The sequence below is a fragment of the Lingula anatina genome, chromosome 10 (genome assembly GCF_051362555.1).
Source record: "Lingula anatina isolate TDL-2025a chromosome 10, LinAna3.0, whole genome shotgun sequence".
In the NCBI taxonomy this organism is placed as follows: domain Eukaryota; kingdom Metazoa; phylum Brachiopoda; class Lingulata; order Lingulida; family Lingulidae; genus Lingula; species Lingula anatina.
This window is the reverse complement of record NC_141776.1, coordinates 8,506,783-8,530,338: the sequence shown is the minus strand read 5'-3', so window position 1 is coordinate 8,530,338 and position 23,556 is coordinate 8,506,783. Positions and strand designations below refer to the sequence as shown.

The following is a 23,556-nucleotide window of genomic DNA, read 5'->3' as shown; positions in this document are numbered from 1 at the left end:
TATTATTAAAAAATACAAGCAGAAATATCCCATCCAAGTGTACTACCTCTGGTACTGCCATAATGGCTGCCGTACATGTTGTACATGTCATCATAGACTTTCATGCCGGCACCATCCGCCTCTTGTAAGAATGGGGAACCTAAGGAAGGGAGAAACATGGGAATGTGTTTATGATGCTAGAATATAAGAGAATGGCTGATAATTCCTCCATTTGTGTACAAATCCTCATAAAATACGATAAATTGTCATAAAAATGAAATATTTTACGTTATAACAACATATCTGTACCCAGCATTGCTCATATCTGTCAGTACAGAGTATTAGAATATTTAAATGAACAACCAACCAGGAAACCATCAGACCACTGTCATGGGTGAAACACCACTGATGGCTGATAAGTCAGAGAAGTAATTCACCTTTTTATTTTAATTCAGCCTAACATAAAAAGAAATGCATATTTACTGGATTTCAAAGGCAATAACAAATACCTAAAATTGCAACATTTACTCACACCCACACACACTTCTCTCTCACCCGTTTGTCCGTCTGTCTGTTTGACTGTCTGTTAGTCTGCCCAACTGATTGCTTCTATCTGTCAATCTTTCATGAGTAAGCAACATTTTACTTGGATATGAAACAAAATTTGAGACTTAAACCAAAGTACTTAACATATAGTGACCTACTGCAGACGAACAAGCAGATCAAACACAGTGCTGATAAAAGGCAAATGTCCACAACATACACTTGCATAAATGGGAATAAACCAAAATACCTATCCTTTACTCTTTAATTCCCAGGGTTTGAACACTTCATACAAAATATAACAATAATTTCAAAACTTTCTTTTCCACACAAAAAAGAGAAAATCATAAAAATATGTGTGAAACAACCTTTTTTAGAAGTTGATAGCTACATTCCCCAAAATGACTCAACTGAAGCACACACAAACAATGATGGAGCCATTAACCGAACCACCAAAAGCTGCCAAAATATCTTTCAACCTTCCCCATCAATTATATCCCCACTCTCTGCTTCCAGCATATAGTGAAAATAAATTAAACTGACACAACACGCCCCACTGTGTGTGAATTGGTCCACCATGATTCCACAGCCACAACCCCACAATATATACTACAAGTACAAGTACCTGTTATGGTGGTGTAGAAGTGAAGCTGGTTATCATATTCATTACTGATGTCATAACCTACAGCAAACAAATCAACATTTCACTCTACACAGCATCAACACCCATGTAAATAAAATATAAACCTAATTCAGATACTAAATGTATAAGTTAGTTAATTTTAACATGCAGCAATCCGTTTTATGACAAAGCAATACTTATATGTTGGTTTCAAAAATATGATCCCTATACATCTGGGAATTGTGATAAAGGTTGTGAGTGAAAAAGATAAAACAAACTGTTTAATCTTTCAGCATATTGCTGACAGGCACAATGCCTGCATACCGAGTGGTATGGGTGTGGCAGTTGGTTTGAAGTGGAACAGCATGAAATGTGGGAAATCACTGTGTTACAATGTATCAATATGTACAATGAGAGAGGGGAATGGCCTCCAATATATAGAGATAAATGTAAGCCCCACCTCGTCTTCTCCTCAATCTCCTGCTGGCCAGTGAGGAGCTGTAGGTGTCACAGAGGAGACAGCAGGCCAGGTTGCGGAACAGTCCCCCTGTCCTGACTGAGATATGGGATGGGTCCATCTGCTGCTGGTAACGACTACGAATGGAGTCATTAGACTGTGTTAAGTCCCCTTGTTTCACATAGTTTATAACCTGCTGTTCAAACTGCCCTATCTCTTGGAACAAGCTCTCTGTGTCGCCATCAGAACTGTGTTCCACAGGGTCATTAAGAAACATGCAGTGGGCGCTGTGGATGCTTTCATTGCCTCCAATGGTACGCATGGAACTTCGGTTCATGCTGCAACGATACTGAGGCTTAACCATCTCCCTACAGCTTCGTCCACTGGAACGTGCACGGGAACGGATTTCCCTCTTGAATGGCGTGTCCAGATACGTCTCATCATTCTTTACACTGAGCTTTGCCCCCTCAAACAACGGTGTCCCTGATGAATCACTGTCCTCAAGAGTGCGACGCATTTCTAAGCGCTTCAGTTTGGCTTTATTTTTAGCACGTGCCTTTTTACCTGGGAGGGCAGTCCACGTATTATATAAGCTAGGCTTCTCTTGCAGCATCTGTTTATGAGGTTGGTTAAGAGGACCTATATCGGAGTCTTGTCTGTTAATATACTCCATGGAAATGGCACTCTTCTGAAGCTTTCGTTCTCCACCGGAAGGATCATAATCTACATTGGGGAGAGCAAAGTTGGCTTCATTCTCCTGATCTACTAGATTGTCACAGCTTAAGGAACGATCACGCTTAAAATCAAATTTCTTCCCTTTTTTCTTGCTGAGAGATTCCAGTGACTTCCCAACCCTGTTCTGTTCCAGTTTCTGCTGTAGCTGGTTCATGAAGCTATTCATGTGGTGATAGTTCTTATGGAAAGAGGTGGGAGATGGCACAGTGCAGTGGCCTGGACTTGCACGACTGAAAGGACCATGGTGCGACTGCTGACCTGCAATGAAGCTGTTTTCAGTGCCATCTAATGGTATTCTCTCCCCAGAGTGAGTGACCAAAAGATTCTGTAATGCGTTTCGGTCTGACATAGACTTTTGCTTAGATGTGTTTGGTAATGGATAAGTCATGTAACCTTCTGGGAATTCTACCTCAGAATTGGATGTAGTGGATTCTGTCTCCGTAAGTACCTTTGTAGTTTTGTCATCTTCTTTGCTTCCACCTTTATGCATGTGCCTTAACTGTTCCTGAAGTTCCTGTACCAGCAGCCCCTGAGCGGAGGCAGACTGAGCCTTGGCAGACTGAGTGGAACTGGAACTGAGTGATAATGATGAGGAATTGTCCTTAGAATCTTGGAGTATTTGTGAATCAACATGATCTTCATGTGGTGGCTGTGATGGAGCAAGCAGTCCCTGCGATGGTTGCCATTGTGGACTTTGTTGCAGGTTTTCAGAGCCAGTTTCCTGACTGTTCCCCTGCCTCCCTGGAGGGGGTGGATGTAGTTGGGGGGTCACTGTAGGGGTTGTGTGGTCCTCAGCAGGATGATGCAGCATTACCTTGTTGTGATCTTGCTGCATTGGAAGCAATGGCACATAGATGGAAGGTTTAAAGCTTGGACTCTTCAGTTCCCCAGTGTGCCCTGCCTGCTGAGCCTGGTGTTCCAGAGCCTGGTGTCCCTCCAGTGTGGACATCCCCTCTAGGTGTGGGGCAGACTTCAGACAAAGGTCAATTTTCCTGCGGATCTCGTCCTTGAATGACACTGGTGGCAGTGGCACTGTTTTAGGTGTCAGGACAGGTGAGGCTTCACAGGGGGTGACAGACGTCAGAGACTCCTCATCAGGGCGTAAATGAAGCTTGGTCCTGGTCTCACTTATTTTGGAACCCTCGGAATCAGACACCACAGGAAGCAAGCTGTTAGAAGCTGTTCTAGCCTCCTTGAGGTTTGGGAGCTCTGTGATGGTGGAATTGGAACTCAGTTCAGATGAAACTTCGCTGGATATGCTTCCAGTTTCTACATTATTTTTCCACACATCCCCTGTTGTCTCCCGAGACAGGCTTGAGTCAAGGTCTGCCACCTGGAGTCTCACAGAGTCTACCAGCTGGGACAGCAATGTCCCAGAATGTGGACTGGGTGGCCTGTCTTGAATAGTTTTCAGATTCCTCACTTCACCACCGTTAACTACATGCATAGAAGGTTTTTCGGTACCATTTTGATATTTATGATATGATTTCTCTGCTTCAGGCACAGAATTTCTTATCCCATATGAAGAATTGGCAGCCTCATTATGGATTACACCATTTGCTGAACCATTCTTGACTTTAGGTATGAAATCTGCCTTTTTACGATAAGCTGGACCCACCTGTGCTGGTGTTTTTGGCAGGAATCCAATTTTGTTTTCAATAGCCTTCTGCAGCTGCTGCACAGACTTTTGACCTTTGAGAACACAATCGGTGTTTTCTGTTTGATTAGAATTTTTCTCATTATTACCCTTTTTGTCTATATCACCAATGTCATAAATTACAATTTTAGGTGGTTCTTTATTGAAGTTTTCAATTTTACTCCTCAGGCCACCATTACCAGGAGATGAGGGTATTTTAGAGCAGTGATAATGAATACTCATCTTCTCTGTGGATTTTGCTTTAGTCTCTGGTGAAGTATGGGGAGTGCTATAAACCACCTCTGCCCCGCCTATGAACGTCAGTGTTTTCCCTGACTTCACCTTCTCCAAGTCCTCCAGTTTGTTGTAAATATCTCGTGAGTGTTCCTGCCTATGCTTCAGCACACTGTTCAGCTCCTCAAACAAGCCACCCCCCTCTTTTTGCCACAGAGTGCTGGGGGTCATGTATCCTTTGGTCTTAGCTTCAGTGCGTGGCACGGTGTTAGAATGTTTGACATCAAGGTTCTGAAACTCCACATCACTGTCATTAGAACTTCCAATTTGACAGAGATGAATCACGGATTTGGCTGGAGACAGAATCCTAGTGTTATAATGGCTGGAAGAATTATCTGCTGCTTTGCTGTCATTGGATGTGTGACTACCATTTTTATACGACTGGTAAATAGTTTTGGAAGTTGGACGTTTTTGGTATATAGGCCTATGTGCACTTAAAATCCGTTCTGCATTTTGAACAGCATCTTTGACTTTCAATACAGAGCTACATGCGTCTACACTATTTTCACTGGTCTTTTCTTTACTTTTCCCTTCATCCTCTCCATTGCATTCCTTTCCATCAGAATCTCTTTCAAATTTATTGTCATTCTCCGTCTCTTGGTCTGTCTTGTGTTTGAGTGCCGCCTTCAGTTCATTCAAGAAGCTACATTGTTCAGTGGCACTTAAAGAACTCATTATCCGTTACTCACTTGGAGTTTACCTTAATCAATGGCAGCCAAGCAGTAAAGTCAACTGTGTTCAATTCTACCAAAATCAGCTTATCACTGAGAATCTGAATACTTTTCATTTCCTGATGTAAGTTTTTAGAAAATGTACGTCTTGTCCAAGGTAAGCAGAAGACAAGGATTATGATGTCTTGTTCCAAGGCCTGTCACACACTGCCAAGTAATCCCTCCATAACGGAGTTACTAGTTCAGGTTTTTGGCCATCAACCTCACTACACACAGACATAGAGTGAATCAAGTTCCAGTGAGAGTCCCGTGCGCTTGAAATGACTACATTTACAAATGTCACATCTGTAATACTATATTAGATTCTCTTAATGTATTATGACACATTCATATATGTCTTATATAAGAGACTTGGCTTCCAACAAGCTGCTTGCTATTTGTGTAGTATTATATGAAATATGAAGTATAATCCTTGCTCAATATACCAGCAGAAATCCTTACAAGCATCAAGTATGTCAATACGGAAGACAATCAGTGTCATATGTGCTGTTGGAGATCATAGCTGTGACAGGTGACCAAATGGCTAAGACACTTCCATATCTCTTGTCATGGCGTACCACTTCTATATCTAAACAATAACATATCTGATAGAAAATGAGATAATTTTCTATCATAGCTCAGAGTCCTAGGAAACATCTTAGCTATTTTTCTCCAGCTACATTCTGTGCATATCTGTGCTGGGAGGGGTAGGTTGAGCTCTAGCTACACCACATGTGCTGCAATGAACACTGTGACACAGAGGCTGTGCCGGCCACAGATGGTGCCGTTGCCATGACAACAGTCTGTGCTTAAAGTCTGTGATGTCCAGCAATAAAGAAATAATTATCATATTAAACTTGACTGTTCACAGCATTCTTGATCAAAATTGTAACTCAGCCTTTAACTGCAGGGGCAGAAATTAGTGTACTTTAAATCTGTGCTGCTAAATGCTATAACACAGAATATGATACAAACTCTTTCTCACCCTCATGCTCAATAATTAAAAATCATTACAATATTCATGTGACCTAGATATATCAAGTTTCATAGCGTCAACATAAACGCTTGATATTATGTTAACAAGGGGCATAGCTGTTGTACTAAGTATTTTTGTTATCCAATTACGGCAGTTATAATTATGATAATTACACTGTTAAATTACTGTATTTTACAAAACTTACCAAAGGGTGTCATGTTGGGTGACACAGTAACAGAAATTTGAGTAGTCAGTTGGTGACAATTAACAAGGATGATTTACAATTTATTTTGTGAAAGTGAAGCAATAATTGAGAACTTGTTGAATTCATGCCCAGTATAATCATTAAATAATCTACTTATAGCCTGCTAATTGCTAACAAGCACTTTTATGGCACACAATATCAATATTAATGTTTTTGTTTAAAGTAATTAGTAGAGAGCTTATTAAGCTCATATAGTTAACTTATATGATGCAATATTTTAATTTCAAAACAAAGGAGATTTAAATAAATGTACAGTATAATTTTGATGGTAAATAGAAAAATGCAACAAGAGATTTCATAGCTGATACTAGTTTAGTAAATGAGGAAATTGAGCTAATTTTCAATATAAAAATCTTGTTCCTGCTTCACTTTACACACAAACTTTAAGGACCAACATACTAATGTTTATTATATAAAAAAGTAACTAATTTGCAAACAAATGATTTTTCTTAGGATAATGTTGCCCTAAGTTAAAAAGAGAGAGAATGGCCACAGTTCTGCACTTTGTCTAGCTTTGCCCTACAAGTTGCATATTGAAAAAACACCAGACTTCAAGCTGTTAAGATGCCAGAATTGTGAAAATTTTATGGCTTAAAGTTGTATTGGCTGCAATTAATGTAAAATGCACTGATTGACCCAAAAATGGCTGCCAGTCTAAATAAGCATGTTTTGGCCCATTTGTAGTACATGATATATATAAGCAGTGTCAACTTTCATGACACAGTACAGTATGTACATTTCTCAAAAGGGAAGAGGTGGGGTGGGGGCATTAATTCCTTAATTGGTACCTGTTCTGTATTTAATCTTATAGATTAAAAATTCTCCATTTGTACTATACCAAAGCATATCTATCATCTAAGTAGACAGGAACTGCCAGCTTGTCTTTCCAGACTTGTGGCACCACCTCACCAGCTGCAGTTTTAAAATATCAGATATTAAGGGTGACTTCCTGAAGTATTTTTTTCTTATGTAACATACTGTGGTTGTGTAACTTATTAATGCTTTTTTAAAAAAATAAGTCACGAAAAGCTTGAGGACTATCATCATGATGTTTTCAACTTCCACATCTCCATATTGCTAAACAAATTGTTATAAACTAAGTTTTACTAAGGTTACAGACACAGATGTGATTCTTCCTTTCTTGGCAAAATACATCAGGAGTGTGAAGAGGCAAATTGTATCACAAAGACACCTATAGAATGACCAAACCTTTATCCACAGAGGAAACTTCTAAAGCTATTACCAGGCTTGAGATGCCTAATTACACTGAATATATTATTTTACGACTTGGTGTGACAATTATCATCCCATAATGTCAAAATAATAAACAAATAATATGCCCAAAGGCTAAAACCAAAATCTTTTCCCTGGAATATCATCCAAGAGGCAACATGCTTTTTTTTAATTGTTCAGACAAGCCAATTATCATGTCAGATGTTCTATTTCAAATCCATCATATATTAAAGTGACAGTCACTGTAGCAGATGTGACATTAATGACCGTGCGGATGTACTGGGAACCAGTGAACACTGTCCAGTCACATGATGACAGTAGAACCATGCCAGAGATGTGGGAGACATAATTTATATATAGCTGAGGTGTTCCAGAATATTCAGCTCCACATGTATTGTAAATCAACAGCACATACTAAATCCAACAAATACTGCCTCTACCATTAGCAACATTTAACACAAAAGTGAACTACGGTAAAGTGCCATGAATTTCGAACGGCTCTTGAATTTCGAACGATCTTAAAATCGGCCGACTGGAGTTTTTTCTGGACCATGAATTTCGGCCAGTAAGCAATTTTGCGCGATCTTCATTTCGTGAATTTCGTACACCTTAAAATCGGCCACCGGGCTATTCTCGCGCTTATAAAGATCTAACAGTCGGCAATGTTGCCCTAGCGTACCTTTACCTGAGTACTACGTGTGCGGCCCAAGGTGCAAGATAACGATCAGTACAGTTAGTTTAGGACGCTAAACAACATCGTCATATCCATTCATTCAGATAACAGGAGAATCTATTAAGAGTTGTACTGTCGGGCTGTTGTTTCTTTACCGCAATATTCGGTGTGAGATAGCGATCGGTAGTTTTGCTGAGGCGCACAATAGCATTGTTAACAGTAGAGACTTCAGCAACAGAACAAAAGAGCAATGTTAAGAGCTGCAATAAAGATTACCATTATTGCTTTCTTGTCTCGCTCAGATTGTTCACGATCTCCCGCTGACGATCTTCCGCTAATGAAGTCCCTTGAAATGTACAAATGAAATGAAAAATATTTTTAAAAATTATAAATTCCAATGGGGAGGGATGGAGGGTTAAAAACAATCGAGAACGATCTCCGGCTGACGATATGCCGCAAACGAAAGCCACTGAACGAGTATGAGCTTTCTCGTTTCACTCGGATTGCGACGCTGACGATAATTGCGTTCTCGTCTCGCCCTTTGGCTTACGAAGCCTCTTTAACAAATATGAAAATTGCCTCCTGGTCTCTCTCGGATTGCGAACGATCTCTCGCTGAAAATTTGAAATTTTCCTTTTTGTCAATCAGCTTTGTCAGTTGCCGTGCGTATGAAGGTCCGGAAGGTGTCCCCTTTCACAAATTGGCCTGTAGTTTGCTTAGTGTTTTGTACCGCATGAAGGTCATTCTTGTCACTGCTGCATACGGCGTGGAATGTGTATCTTAAAGTTAAAGTTCATAGAAACATTTTATTGTGTTTTGTAAGCTTTAGGAAGTAGTTTCGTCGTGACTGAATATCAGCGTACACTTCAAAGTAGTACCATTCATCTGTGACGCATCATAAAAGCTAGGTACGTCAAATTACTCTAAGAAAATTTCTTACAACGTCCACGGCTGTCCCGACAAGCCAAGACGTCATCAAAAAAAAGTCGCAAGCCGTCTAGCCGTCTTTGAAAATATAGGCCGTCCGGTGATGTCAGCGGCCGTCCAAATGACGGCTGGACGGTTCGCTGGGAAAAGCCTTGCTCATAAGGGTATATTTATTTAACTAGGGGCTTACTGACATCACCCAGCTTACATGCGGGTGCATGCTTCCCAAAATTATATTAAAGGATAAAATTGTAATATATCTAAGTTTAATTGTTTGTAAATTTTGTAAAAATTGCCCATGCCACCCCGTTAGTTTGGAGGGTTAAGCTGGATCAAGTCCGTGTCAAAATTCTTTGAAACTTTGCAGGAAAAATCAATCTTCCTTTGTTTCTCTGGCTCCTTGTTTAGCCCGTTGATCAGATTTATCTAGTGCCCCCAGGTCTGCTGGAGCAGCTCTTTGAAATAACACACAGGTAGATTTTTATCTGAGATAAATATCGCGTTCGATACACTCAAGACAAAAGCTACCTGTGAGCTGAAGGGCACTTTACCCTCTAATTAAGAGGTAAAGCAAGTTCCAGCTAGATGGACGATTAAGATCGGACTTCAGATGGTAACTAGTATTGTTTACCTCAGTTCTGTGAAAGCAAACGAGAAGGGTGTCAGAACAATGGTGCATATATAAATTATACAGAGAATTTGTACATTCAGGTGACATTAACTTATAATCGAAGGGGATTTTCGATAATATTCCTTGAAAAGTACACTAGATTTAAAGAGAATAATTTCATGGTTGGCCAAAAAATTATAGTATCCGTGCGTATGCCTGGTTACGCACCTGTCGCAAACCAGCAAACCATATCCTGCGGACTACATGAAAATTGCCTTCTACATGTAGCATGGACAAAAAGTCCGAGCTTCTATGCTTGCTCGGATCGCTGACAATCTCTTGCTGACGAATATAGTAACGAAGTCCCTTGAACTAGTGTGGAAATTGGCTTATTGTCGCGCTCAGATCGCTCACTATCTCCTATTGACGATCTTCCAGTCCCTTGAACGAATATAAAAACTGCCTTTTCGGTTTACTCTAGATTACCTATCTCTCGCGTTTGTTTGAAGATGGTTTCAATGACAAAACGTACACGCTTTTCAAATGCGTACATTGACGCAACTATGCGCCAGGAAATCAGTTGCTGCTGCTGGTTGCCTGAGCGAAAAAAAATAAATAAATAAAAATAAAACGGCCCTGCACCCCCCCCCCCCCCCAACCTAGTATATTTGATCGCAGACAACAATCAGCTGTCATCTTGGTCGCAGCGCACGACGGAGAGAGACCGTAATACACAGTTCGGCTGCCGTGGCGAAGGCTACCTGTGCGCCGCACATACCGATCTGCGGTCGTAGTGGCCTCCCCGCACGGAGGAGAGGCCGTAGTGCCGAGGCCGGCTTCTGCAGGGAAGGCTACGTATGCGTCGGAGACACCGACCCGCGAACGGCGAGATGAGGACGCATTCGCGCGTAAAGCTCCGCCCGACTTTAACGGTAAAGGCAACGAACCTTGTCGCGGAAGACACTTATCGCAGATGAAGGCTACCTGCACGTGCGCCATAGACACTGATCGGCTGTCGTCTCAGTTTCAGTGCACGGAAAGGAGCAACGGTAACACTAAGCTTCCATAGTAAAGGTTATCTGGCCGTGGCAGACGCTAATCGTCGGCCGTCTCTCCCTCCGTCCACTCCCGTTCTGAGCGCCAGGATCGTTTTTGAAAAACGACACTAGTTTCTGACTGCCAGAATCGCTTTTGAAAAACGACACTACTGATAACGATGCTGTTTTGCGGCCCTAAACAACAGCACCGCTCTATCTATGGGCCATACACAGTGATCGGGTGAAAGTACATGTATACCTTTGGTCGCAATTACCGACACTCACACAATCATACATTATGGTAACTCTAAATAGATCGTCGGGAGAAGATAACAGAAGGCCTAGCGACGAACAGACAACTTCCGGTCAAAATTGACAGAATTCCATGAAATTCGAACTTTCGGAAGTTCTGAGCACCTCCTTTTCATGAATTTCGGCCAGAACGATCTTTTCCCAAATTTAATTATTTTCTACTGTTCGAAATTCATGGCACATTACCGTAGATAAAATTGCTGGAATTGACAGATTAGACAATGATAAAGATACTAGGATATAAAACATTTTTTGCACAATATCCAGTTTCCTGAAATTTTAAATATATGATATGGATATATTATGTTGCTGTATGTTTGCTGAAACAAAGCTGAAACAAAGAACTGATGAAGGCATGGCTGTGAACGCAATGCATAATCCTGACATGCTATTTAATCTCTTGACATGGATCCTACAGTAAGTGACAGCTGAGGGCATGTTCCCATTGAAACTATCATTCTACATAGATCTATCCAACTTTTGTGTGTGCTTGGTTTTTGAAAGATTTTTCAATTTTTTTAAGTGGGACCAAACACACTCAAAAGTTAATCAACTTCTAGCTGCTTGAGGAGGCATGTTATTCAGTAAATCTAATTGCATTCAGTGTCCCTGCAAAGTTGGATCGAACTACATAGGACAATAGTTTTATTGGGAACTCCCCTCAGTGACAGTGCCACATGTCAACAGAACTTCTCCATATGACACTTACATGGCTGTTCACATTAGCCTTGCCATTATGTGAAAATATATTTCAAAATCATTTGGTAACACATTTTATCCATTGTGCTCAAGATGATGGAATCCATTGTTGCCTAAGATATAAGACAGGAACCAATACCTAAGTATTTACAAAATCACAAATGGAAAATATTTGAATGTGACTGAATATAACAGCCATAACACTATCCTCATCAAAACTAATAGCCCAAATTGGCTTCCAGAGGTATCTGGTAGTTTACCTGAGATCTCCTGCCCCCCATAGAACACGTGGATCCTGTAGGTGCCAAACTCAGTGGGGACATAGTTGACCTTAGTGCCCTCTGGTGTGTTGTGGGTGGTGAATGGGATGCTCTGACCACTGGGTCCTATCAACTTGATGGTCACTTCTGCCTTACCAGCATCCTCCCACTTGACTGAAACCAGACACATTTACAGTGAATACACAAAAGTAGTCTTAAATCAGGCTACTTTTAATTAGCTCATATCTTGGAGCAGACAATGCTTATAATGAAAAGAAAAATGAAGTCATCCAACATGAGAAACATGTTCACTTTACATGGGTTCAATTTCATACAAGTTCCATAACTGATTCCTTTTCAAAAACAAAAACAAGGAAAAAAAAAGAGAAGAAATCATAACTGTGGTATATACAATATTCTTAAATTCATCAGACATGCCCTTAGTAAAATATCAGGCCTGCTGCAAATTCACAGCAAATTCACAGTGAATTTGCAGCAAATTTGCTGCAATATGGCTGCATATTAGCAACATTAAAATTTTTCTTGCAAACTCCTGCAAACTATACTTTTTCTGAAAATTCTACTTCAATTATAAACCAATAAATGAAGTGCTTACTGTTAATCCCTGTCTCTTTCTGCACAAAGGCCTCCTCCTCCAGCCTCTCCACTCTCACTCTGTCTGGGTCATAGATGTCCACATAGAATGGACTGCCCTTGATGGGTTGACCACAGAAGAATATCTCCACTATGTGACGGCCTGAAAATTGAAACAAATGATATAACATACAAATATCATAATTAAGTCAACAAATTGAAGAAAAAGTTGGATAATGGTGTACAAAGTTGACATTATCTTTGTTTGATGTAAATCATGATGGATATGATTACAAATAAAAAACATTTCTGTGACTATTACAAGAAGGTGAAGATTAGGGAGACCGTCTAGGACAATTCAGTTGTACCTATTGGCTATCTGCCATTGTAAAGGGTCATACATTTTTATTATCATTTTCAGAAGTCTACGAATTATGTGTACACTAGGGGAAGGGTTAATGCCCTCTGTACAAATATGATGATACAAATTGCTGTCAAAGGTCATCATTTTTAACTTGAAGAGGGGGGGGTCGGAAAAAGTCTACTATTTGTAGCTTGTAAAAATGATAATAAAAATGGATGACCCCTTATTGATCTTCACTTTACATTTTTATTAACTCAAAAACTGTTATCACAACATAGTTCTCCACTTACCTGTGTATGGAGAGGAATACTCCGCTCTGAAGTCTCCCTCTGGAGTCTGGACAATCTTGGCTGGGACCTGGTTTCCATTGGGAGCTGAGATCAAAAAGAGACTGGATTATTTCTATGGCTCTTACTTAGCTTTAGCCCTAGTTTAGCCAAGCTTGGGATACAATTATAACTATTAGGACATCTTACTTTGGGGTATAATATATCTAGCATTAACATTTAAGCTGCTGACAAAATTTAACAAATGACTTATCACACATATTTACAATTTAAGATAATAAAGGAGTTCAAAGTGTGGAAAATCAAGCTGAAACAAAAAACATGAAAATGGAGTATGGGCATCAACAAAAAATAATGAAAATTTGAGGGTAAAGCATGGCATTCTCTTGGTTGAAATAATAAACAACTACTGGTGAAAGTATCAAAGTGGGTTGACTAATCAACTTGAACATTATTGTGCAGAGGTTGGAGAGTGCTGGTCTACTCATGCTTCCTACTCACAACTGTACTCTACTGTCAACTCATCTCACATATATCTCAAATATCTCACACATATCTCAAATATCTCACTTCCACACTACATATACTCCAATAAATTATGTCCCATTTCAAATGGTAAACCATGCCTTGCCAACTGATTCTACTAGCTAGTACAGTGGCCAGACAACCAGATAATATGAACCCTATCACTGTTCATATTGTAACTGATGGTGGAAAGTATAAGTATAAAACAGTAAATTTTGCTCAAATTCTCTGCTGAAAAAGAACAGTTACTGTTATTTCATTGCCAATCTCAATGTAACATATCATCATCATCAACCAATATATATATATATATATATGCCATTATGCAATATAAAGAATACAAAAAAAAAAAAAAAATTAACTTATATAAGGGGATAAAATATAAACTATATCCATTCACAAGAACACTGCTTTAAATCTATTTCTTTTACTGTTGAAGGCAATAATTAAATAATTATGTAGTATATAGCTGGGTAATAGGTACAGGAGAACAGTATACTGTGATATCAGCAAGCAAATATAACAATTTCTTTTATATTGCACATCACCACGTAAGTAGACCTAGTTAATGCTTTTTAATATGCTATCCACCTTGTACAATACATGTCATATCCCTCAGGTTGTACTGTGTGCCCTGGGGCTGGATCATGAAGTAAGACGTCCTTCTTGTTGTTGTCTCGCGCATGCCACCATCACGCATGTCACGCATACTGCTCTCCCGAGGTAGGCTCGTTCTCAACATGTCAACCTCCGTGCGTGGTACGACTTCCTGGGTGAAGACTTTGAAGGGACAGCCTGAAATAACAGTGACATCTACTGGTGATGGAAAGAACTTGTATATGTTAACATATATATAATTCAGGCTCATAGCCAGCATTTTCTTTTTTTCTCAAAAAGTGGACCTTTTACTATGAAAAGTATGTGTACCAAGATCAATTTCTACCCAGAGCCAACCTTTTCCCAGCAAATAGGGGCTAGGTTTGTTCATACCCCTGAAACCCCCTTGCTATGGACTTGCCATTATTGATATATAGGTAAATATGTAATCCTGTAGAGACAAAAAGAATTGTATACGTAAATACCTTCTTGATAATGAATAGCATTTGCTTTATACATATAAAACACATAGCCTCCAATCTCATAATAAAAATTACAGATCACATGTTAAAAATGAGATTCAACGGCAAATATGCATTCCCTCAGTAAAGCACTTCACGCATAACTTCACTTACTTATCAATTTTACAACTGCAAAATCAAAAAATCTCAGCACTTTACAACACAGCGGTCATGTGCTCCTTGGGCACTGACTCCGTCTTAAATGACTTGGAGATGCATAAAGGCCACATATGATAGAACCATCATTGATAATCTATGGCTATTTCATATGATAGCACTGGTGGTCCTGTGATTGAGTCATTGTTTCTGGTTCTTTGTTATGCATAATGTAACTGACACGGCAAATATATAGACTGCAGTTTTCATTCTATGTCTTAGATAACAGTTGACATACTTTTGTCACATTGAGAACACTGAATGTATCAAATATCTTGTCCATAATAATAATAATAATAATAATAATAATAATAATAATAAAAATAATAATAATACCACTGAAGTGAGTTAAATATCATTTGAAGAATGGATACATTTGTCCATGAAACTATTGATGCTTTTCTTAAACCTTAAAATAAGAAAAGATTTCATATTTTTTCAATTGAGCACAATTATTTCAAGATCAATTATATCTTGATTGCTGCTATTGTTACTAACCTGGTATTTTCTCATAATTAAAGGTAACTTCAACTTGATGGTCGCCTGGCTCCTCTGGCATGTATGTGAAACGATGCAGGGTGTTGGACAGCCTCTCACGATTTAGGCGAACTAAACGGCCACTAGGTGCTGTCACTTGTGCATCTATTGTGCCCTGACCGGCCAGAGAGGAGTCAACTAAAATAATAATATGAAGAAGAATAAGATGAATATTCATAAAATGTTCAGTATACTTTACTAAGGTTTATACATAAAGATGATTTAAATATATACAGTAAAAGTTATCTAAGATTTTGCTATGTAATGTAAAAAACTGAACAAAAATCATAAATAAATCATCTTAAAAATGCGTGTTTTCAGCTTCTTCTTTAATGATACCTGTGATTCTATTTGTCTTAGGTGAATAGCAATTAATGTTTATTAATCTTAAATATGATGCACAGAAGTTACATGGGATTTTATTAAATTTGACACAATGGTGTCTTTCTACAAAAAATTCTAAAATGTAAAGCAGCCTATTTCCTCACCAGTAAATCCCAGCTGCTGGTTAACCCTGCCGCTGTAATCTGTATCTGTGACACGCACTCTACTGGCATCGTATGCCTCGCAAGCAAACGGGCTCCCAACAATAGAGGCAGTGCCATATTTAATCTCCACCAGGTGTCTCCCAGGCTCTATTGGGGTGTATTCTCCAATGAACTGGTTGACAGTGCCGGGTTTGGGGGTGACTCTGCAGGGCACTGTGGCACCAGATGGCGCTACAAGGAGTTACATAATTATATTACAAATAGAGGACTTTTCTAAGCAACATCTGCCATTCATCTTAGAGACCAAACTTGTGAAAATTATTCTATTGGAAACAAGCACTGTTTGCTATCTATCAAATTGAATCTATTAGATAATTTTCAGAAAATATAAGGTGCAAATCTTTCTATCCTGCCAAAATAAAAAATGTAAAAAAAAGCTGGAATTATTATAGAAATTATATACATAAAGAAATAAGACTTACCTGTAATTTTGACCCCAATGGGTGCCTCTGCTGGCCCGTGTGTGTCCACTTCAAACCAGGCCACATGCTGGACTGGGGCCAATCTCAGGCCATCACCACTAGCTGTCACATGACTGGCATCTATGATGTCCACCATCCACGGTGAATCTGGAGACAGAGTGGTCCAAAATAATACTTACTGTCATATTTATACAAAGCATTAAATGAATATCTCCAATATCTGTCTATAAAATGACCAAATTTCATAAGTGAAACATCAAGTTTAAAATTTCTTATTAATGTAAAATAAGTTAAACTATGCTCATTAAGAATTTGTGTCCATGTTGGAGAAGAACTGAATTTGGTCCATGTTGAGACTGCTTTGAGGAGACTACCTCAACTGAGATATGGCTCTATCCCTACATAGCTCTCTACAAAGTTCATCCTGCTGTTTAGATGCAGTTAATCAATTGCCAATGTCTTGTGCAGCAGCACTGCTAAGGTGATATTCCCTTATGTAATAACCATGTTATGAAGTTGTCACCCTCATTAAAACATACCTACACAGCTGTAATCCTAAGACATAAACACTGAACATGAAAAGGCAATAAAAATGACTTACTTCTGGCATGTTCCTCGTTAAAGAACAGGTTGACAACATGTGTGTTCATATCGCGTGGCACAAAAGAGAGGTCATACATCCCGTTGCCCTTTGGCTTGATCTCACTGGGAACCTGTACATTTCTGGACCTGACATCCGCCTCCATGGATCCCTCACCTGCCTGGGACGCATCCACTGGGGAGACAAGATTTTATATTGCTACCAGTGCTACCAGTATAAACACATTATGTTCAGAAAATTAATAGAGATAAATCTAAACATGGGTCAACTTTGCCACATGTACATGTACAACCTAAGCAAATAAATCTGACAAATACTTACTACATTTCGTCAAACATTCCACATGAATTACATATAATTTAGTAAACAGCATGTATAGCATACTTTTAGCAAGGCAAACTCCTTCAATTCATCTTGGTTTTGTGATGACAAGTTATACCTTCAATATCAGGGGCGGATCCAGAGATATTTTCTGACAGTCTTTCAAATTATCTTTGTTGATCCATCTTCCATTTTTGACCGTCTTCCGACAGAAAACATTAGATGGCTGACAATGTAAACTTGAAAATCTGACCGTCTTCCAGAAGACCCAGAAGACGGCCTAAATCCGCCCCTGAATATGTACTGGTGTGCTTTACAGTATAGACAATTTACCTTCCATATGTACTGGTGTGTTCTACAGTATAGACAATTTACCTTCCATATGTACTGGTGTGTTCTACAGTATAGACAATTTACCTTCCATATGTACTGGTGTGTTCTACAGTATAGACAATTTACCTTCCATATGTACTGGTGTGTTCTACAGTATAGACAATTTACCTTCCATATGTACTGGTGTGTTCTACAGTATAGACAATTTACCTTCCATATGTACTGGTGTGTTCTACAGTATAGACAATTTACCTTCCATATGTACTGGTGTGTCTATCAGCCCATTCCTGACTTGTTCCAGTATCACCTTGGTGGCATCATAGGCATCACAGAAGAAAGGGCTGCCTTTCACCTCAGTGTCTGCATAGAAGATCTTGGTCTGGTGGCGACCTAGAGGTGTGAATATATAGGAAGATTACTAAATTAAAGAATCATACAGCATTAGACACAACATATTGAAGAAGAAACCATGGGCTTACGTAATTACTACAGGCCAAATTGCAATACTGTAAGTTAGAATCACTTGTTAAGCACATCAAATGGTAAATTAAGGATTATAGATGGCCTTTAACAATTTTCTTGTCCACTTAGTAAAGATAAGACTATTGTTTCTTTTCTATTACGGAGGGGACATAAGAAATGACAAGTACAATCCAGAAACCTGGATAAAAAAAACAAACTTCAAGTAAAATTCAAAGCTAATGCTTTTTCTCAGTGCTGCAATGTGTTGGAACAAGTTAACTCATATCAAAGTTGCCTACCAACTTCAGTCGGGGTGAATTCTATTCTAAATCCTGTGTTGGGGCTGCCAGTGACACGAGCAGGGACAACTCTGCCACTAGGAGCTGAAACATGAACACAATACTCAGATGATCAAGAAATATAGCACAGTATTAGAACCAGTACCAATGAACAAATTGAAGTTTATCATTCCAAAAAGATCAGGGACATCACAATCTCTGAAGAAGACATTTACAATTATAATCTAATAAGAGGCCTGTAGCCAGCTATTTGAAAAGGGGGATTCTTTTTCTTTAAAAGTGGACCTTTCACCATGAATCCTCCATGTACCAAATTTAAACTTTACCTAGAGGGGATCTTTGAACCCCCTGAACCCCCCTAGCTATGTACTAATAACGTTCAGCCATGTAAGAGAAGCCAGGTAACTGCGAGCTGAAATTGTATGTCCTATGGACTCACCTGTGATCTCCACAATACAGTCAGCGTCTGTCCCGTGGGGGTCCACTACAAACCAGGTCATCTTATTGACCGGTACTCGGGACAGTCCGTCCCCACTCACTGAACACTTGCTGCCGTCCACTATGGCACAGTGGAATGGACTGCCTGGAATCAGATGACCACTGGTTACAATGAGATGACCACTGGTTGATGATACATACACTAAGACTTGCTAGTATGTTTACCAAACATAAGCTATGGCAATGTCAGGCAAGTAACAGTTAGACCCCCCTCGCTGCAAAATCAAGGATGCAAGAAATATGCAGAATGTTCTTCTTAGGTAGAGAATTGGAGAAAGAAATCAATAACGATAAACAAATAAATACATAAAAATAAAATAGGTTAAATAAATACATAAAAAATAATTTTAAAATAAACAATATTAAAGAAGAAATAATTTAAAATTAAAACTAGTAAAATGCAATTTATGTTAAGCTAAACTGAGATGCCACTTAAAGGATAAAGAATAATTGCTGACATTAATGAGCGAATTTCTGACAAAAGTTTTTTATGTAGTGAAAATCATGACACTCCCACCACCAACATAGTTTTAACCTGTCAGCTTGTTGTTATGTTGCCAAGGCAACCATGCTTTTGTCAGTTGCTCCTAAAAGTACAAAAATGTGAGTTAAAATAAAATTATAAAGATGGAGCTCAACATGATTATCAATAATTACATTATCTTTTAAGAAAGTAAATTAATGTTTTATTATATTAAAAAGCTGAAAATATGAAACAAGTTAGGTAATAAAAAGAAATTTTGACTTCTAGGTTAATTACCATAATTATGCAAACATCAATGAATTGAGGAAGTAATACTTGGTCAACAATTAAAAAGTGAATGCTATATCTTATTTTCGGAACATTGCTCTGTAACATAATACTGCCTGGTAATTTCGACATCTTCTTCATTAAACCTGACCCCAGCATCATAACTATACACCCTGAGAGGCAGGGTGAAGAACTTCTACCTTCTTATTAAACCTGACCAAAACATCATGTTGATACACCCTGAGAGGCAGGGTAAAAAAAAACTATCATCTAGGGAGGCAGGGTGAAGAACCCATACCTTCTACCTCTTCCTCATTAAACCTGACCCCAACATCATTTCTATACACCCTGGGAGGCGGGGTGAAGAACCCCTACCTTCTATCTCTTCCTCATTAAACCTGACCCCAACATCATATCTATACACCCTGGGAGGCAGGGTGAAGAACCCCTACCTTCTACCTCTTCCTCATTAAACCTGACCCCAACATCATATCTATACACCCTGGGAGGCAGGGTGAAGAACCCCTACCTTCTACCTCTTCCTCATTAAACCTGACCCCAACATCATATCTATACACCCTGGGAGGCAGGGTGAAGAACCCCTACCTTCTACCTCTTCCTCATTAAACCTGACCCCAACATCATATCTATACACCCTGGGAGGCAGGGTGAAGAACCCCTACCTTCTACCTCTTCCTCATTAAACCTGACCCCAACATCATATCTATACACCCTGGGAGGCAGGGTGAAGAACCCCTACCTTCTACCTCTTCCTCATTAAACCTGACCCCAACATCATATCTATACACCCTGGGAGGCAGGGTGAAGAACCCCTACCTTCTACCTCTTCCTCATTAAACCTGACCCCAACATCATATCTATACACCCTGGGAGGCGGGGTGAAGAACCCCTACCTTCTACCTCTTCCTCATTAAACCTGACCCCAACATCATATCTATACACCCTGGGAGGCAGGGTGAAGAACCCCTACCTTCTACCTCTTCCTCATTAAACCTGACCCCAACATCATATCTATACACCCTGGGAGGCGGGGTGAAGAACACTTTGAACAGAGACTTGTTGTCTGGCTCTTGCTCGATGAAGTTGGGAATTCTGGAACCGTCTTGATGACTGAAGACCTCGATTTCCAGGTTACCAGCTCCTGCTTCTAGAGCATCAACTGAAATGATGAAAAACAGAATTCATAGTTAAAAATTGACTTTAACAGATCAACATGAACCTCAATCTACTATTCAAACATGGAATATAAACGATAGACAAAAGGTACATCTACAGGGCAAGGAGTTGTATTTTTAAATTGGTTTAGTATAAATTGTGAATATACATCTTGACAAATTTCTCCTGTAAATTTACCATGATCATGATCATCTTACCGTAGAAGACAACATCTCCATATCTGTTTGGCTCATTGGTGGGGTCTCGGAGGATTTTCACCTTACTCATGTCATACACATAGCACTTGAAGGGGTTCCCTGCGATGGGTTTGCCAGCATATTTGATATCTATCATGTAGATACCTGCAAGATACCAATCACAATTTAGTACAAACATTTTTTCATAAAAGATCAGAACTGGGATGTCAAATACATACACACTCAACATATGATGCTTATCCAGTCCCACCTTCAATAATTGCCATATGGCTAAAAATAGGTTGTTGCCAAATCTTAAATTTTTGCACAGTACCATTCCCATGAATTTTCAAATGACTCCCTCTCGCCAATTCCAATTACTGAACAAAGCAAAAAGGTATTTTATTTTCCTCTTTGGATTATAAAAATTACCTATAACTTATAGTTTTTATTGAACTCACCAACTTCTGCAGGCAAGAACTCCACATTGAACCCCGCAGTATGGCTTCCTGTGATGTGATAGGGGACATTCCTCTTAGTGGGGGCTGGAAAAAAAAAACTTTCATTTATTTTACTTATACAAAAACAATTAAATCATAAGCTTAGATAAAGACTTATTTTAATGTATACTTTTATCACATTTAAACATATGCCAAATTATTTACTTAGTCTGCACCAAGGAAAGATATGGTCTGAAATTATTTATACAAGTATAGGCACATTTATTTCATTACCTTTTATAATGATGTAAAATATAATATCTACTCAGATGATCTACAAATATTTCAATTCACTTACAGGTAATGGTTACATCAAGTTCGGCTAAGAACCCTGCCAATTTTGTGTCTACTGTGAAAGAAGTGGCCTCCATGTAGACCCCCTTCTCCAGCCCCACCCCCTTGGCCAGACACATGGCGCTGTCAATGACGTCACACCTGAATGGCGAGCCCGGCACCGCCTCTCCACTGAATGACAGGTGAATGCTGTGCCTAGCAACACTGCTGGGGGTAAAGGTGCCCTTGAAGTGACCATGTCCAAGGTTGATCAGTTTACTATGGACAATGCCATCTCCACACTTGACCAGGGCGTTCAGGTCCCCCATGCCAGCCTGGCTTATGTCAACTGAAAGGAAAGAAAACTAGAGGATCAGAGCAGCGTTCCCACCACAAGGGTTTGTACCACCAACAAAAGATAACTCGATTAAATAAACTTCTGGTCAGATTAGTTATAGGTTGATTTGGGCAAAGATAGGCAACAGTCATGGGGAATGGAGAACATTTACGGAGTAGTGGAGAATTGCAACTGCAGAACGACTGGCTAACTTTCAACTTCACTTAACAAACATTGCTCACTGTCTAATACACACCAAAAAAAAAAAAAAGATAAATAATTTATGAATCTCTTTCTTTAGGGTGTATAGTCACCAAACATTTTAGGGTGTATATATCACCATTTCTGCATTCTGTTAAAGGGGAAATGTCTTAACCCATGTTGAGTATCCATTAAAATGATGTCTCACTGGTGACTATATGTCTTCCTTTCACTGATGTTTTTCAAAGACAAACATATTGTATATCCTTGTACATGAAAAATCTGTCCCCTCACTTACCATAGAACTCCACAGTCTTCCCAATGACTCCTGTGTTGATCTGGGTGACCTTGATGAGGCGAAGGTCATACACTTCACAGGAAAAAGGGCTGCCTGGGATCTCAAAGTCAGCATAGGACACACTGATAAAATGGCAACCTGGAAAAATAAAAGCAACTGTTGAACAAATGTGGAATTAAACAATTAATTTGACTTTACCATCTTAATTTTATCACAATAAATAAATAAATTTAAATCATTTACAAGTAAATATCTAACAAAGACTTTGAAACATAGTACATTATTCTTTGAGTAAAAAGCGCCTCCATTATCTGTTTATAAAATACATATGTGGTCATTTTCCTTCCACCTCTTCTAATGTTTCTTCTAGTAATTTTTTCCATAATAATTTTATGGCAAGAATCCATTTCAATAAATATCTAAACATATAATAATGTAAAAGTATGAAGAAACTGATAAGTCTTCTAGTTAAGAGTCTTTGCTTACCCACTTCCTTAGGCAGGAACTCTGCCCTGACGCGATTCTCTGCGATCCTTTTCACCGTCACAGGCAGACACTTGTCTGTAGGGGCTGTAAACCACAATTATATTATACAAAATACAGAGTTGACATGAACTGAAATTCACTTCTACACTAATGTGCATTTTGCTATAAACATAAGAAGGATAAATCACTCATGATAATAATAACACACTTCCTATTCTAATTTTTTTTCAAACATGGACATGTATCTTATGCTCATAAAAAGTGAAAAAAAATTTTAAACACTGGTATCAACTATTAAAGTACA

General features: G+C 39.0%; 2 protein-coding genes across 5 annotated transcripts in view; both read right to left on the bottom strand.

Annotated features, from left to right (window-relative positions):
• Positions 1-23,556, bottom strand: part of LOC106166693 (filamin-A) — a 104,385-nt gene that overhangs the window by 15,210 nt on the left and 65,619 nt on the right. For 3 of the 4 annotated variants that reach the window (XM_086996787.1, XM_086996788.1, XM_086996789.1), the window contains 18 exons: positions 23,253-23,336; positions 22,767-22,904; positions 21,956-22,279; positions 21,619-21,702; positions 21,179-21,322; positions 20,776-20,964; positions 18,975-19,118; positions 18,536-18,619; positions 18,027-18,164; positions 17,121-17,294; positions 16,520-16,666; positions 16,038-16,268; positions 15,511-15,687; positions 14,330-14,533; positions 13,217-13,300; positions 12,585-12,725; positions 11,969-12,142; positions 47-139 (listed from right to left, as the gene is read on the bottom strand). In XM_086996787.1, coding sequence (XP_086852913.1) covers positions 47-139; positions 11,969-12,142; positions 12,585-12,725; positions 13,217-13,300; positions 14,330-14,533; positions 15,511-15,687; positions 16,038-16,268; positions 16,520-16,666; positions 17,121-17,294; positions 18,027-18,164; positions 18,536-18,619; positions 18,975-19,118; positions 20,776-20,964; positions 21,179-21,322; positions 21,619-21,702; positions 21,956-22,279; positions 22,767-22,904; positions 23,253-23,336 — 2,754 coding nt within the window. The remainder of the gene's footprint in view (positions 1-46; positions 140-11,968; positions 12,143-12,584; positions 12,726-13,216; positions 13,301-14,329; positions 14,534-15,510; positions 15,688-16,037; positions 16,269-16,519; positions 16,667-17,120; positions 17,295-18,026; positions 18,165-18,535; positions 18,620-18,974; positions 19,119-20,775; positions 20,965-21,178; positions 21,323-21,618; positions 21,703-21,955; positions 22,280-22,766; positions 22,905-23,252; positions 23,337-23,556) is intronic. The other variant, XM_086996790.1, reaches the window with a different exon arrangement.
• Positions 162-10,300, bottom strand: LOC147759513 (uncharacterized). The gene is made up of 2 exons (XM_086996791.1): positions 1,605-10,300; positions 162-1,204 (listed from the first exon to the last, which is right to left on the bottom strand). Exons 1-2 carry the CDS (start codon positions 4,939-4,941, stop codon positions 1,056-1,058), a joined length of 3,486 nt encoding a protein of 1,161 aa, XP_086852917.1. The 5' UTR covers positions 4,942-10,300; the 3' UTR covers positions 162-1,055.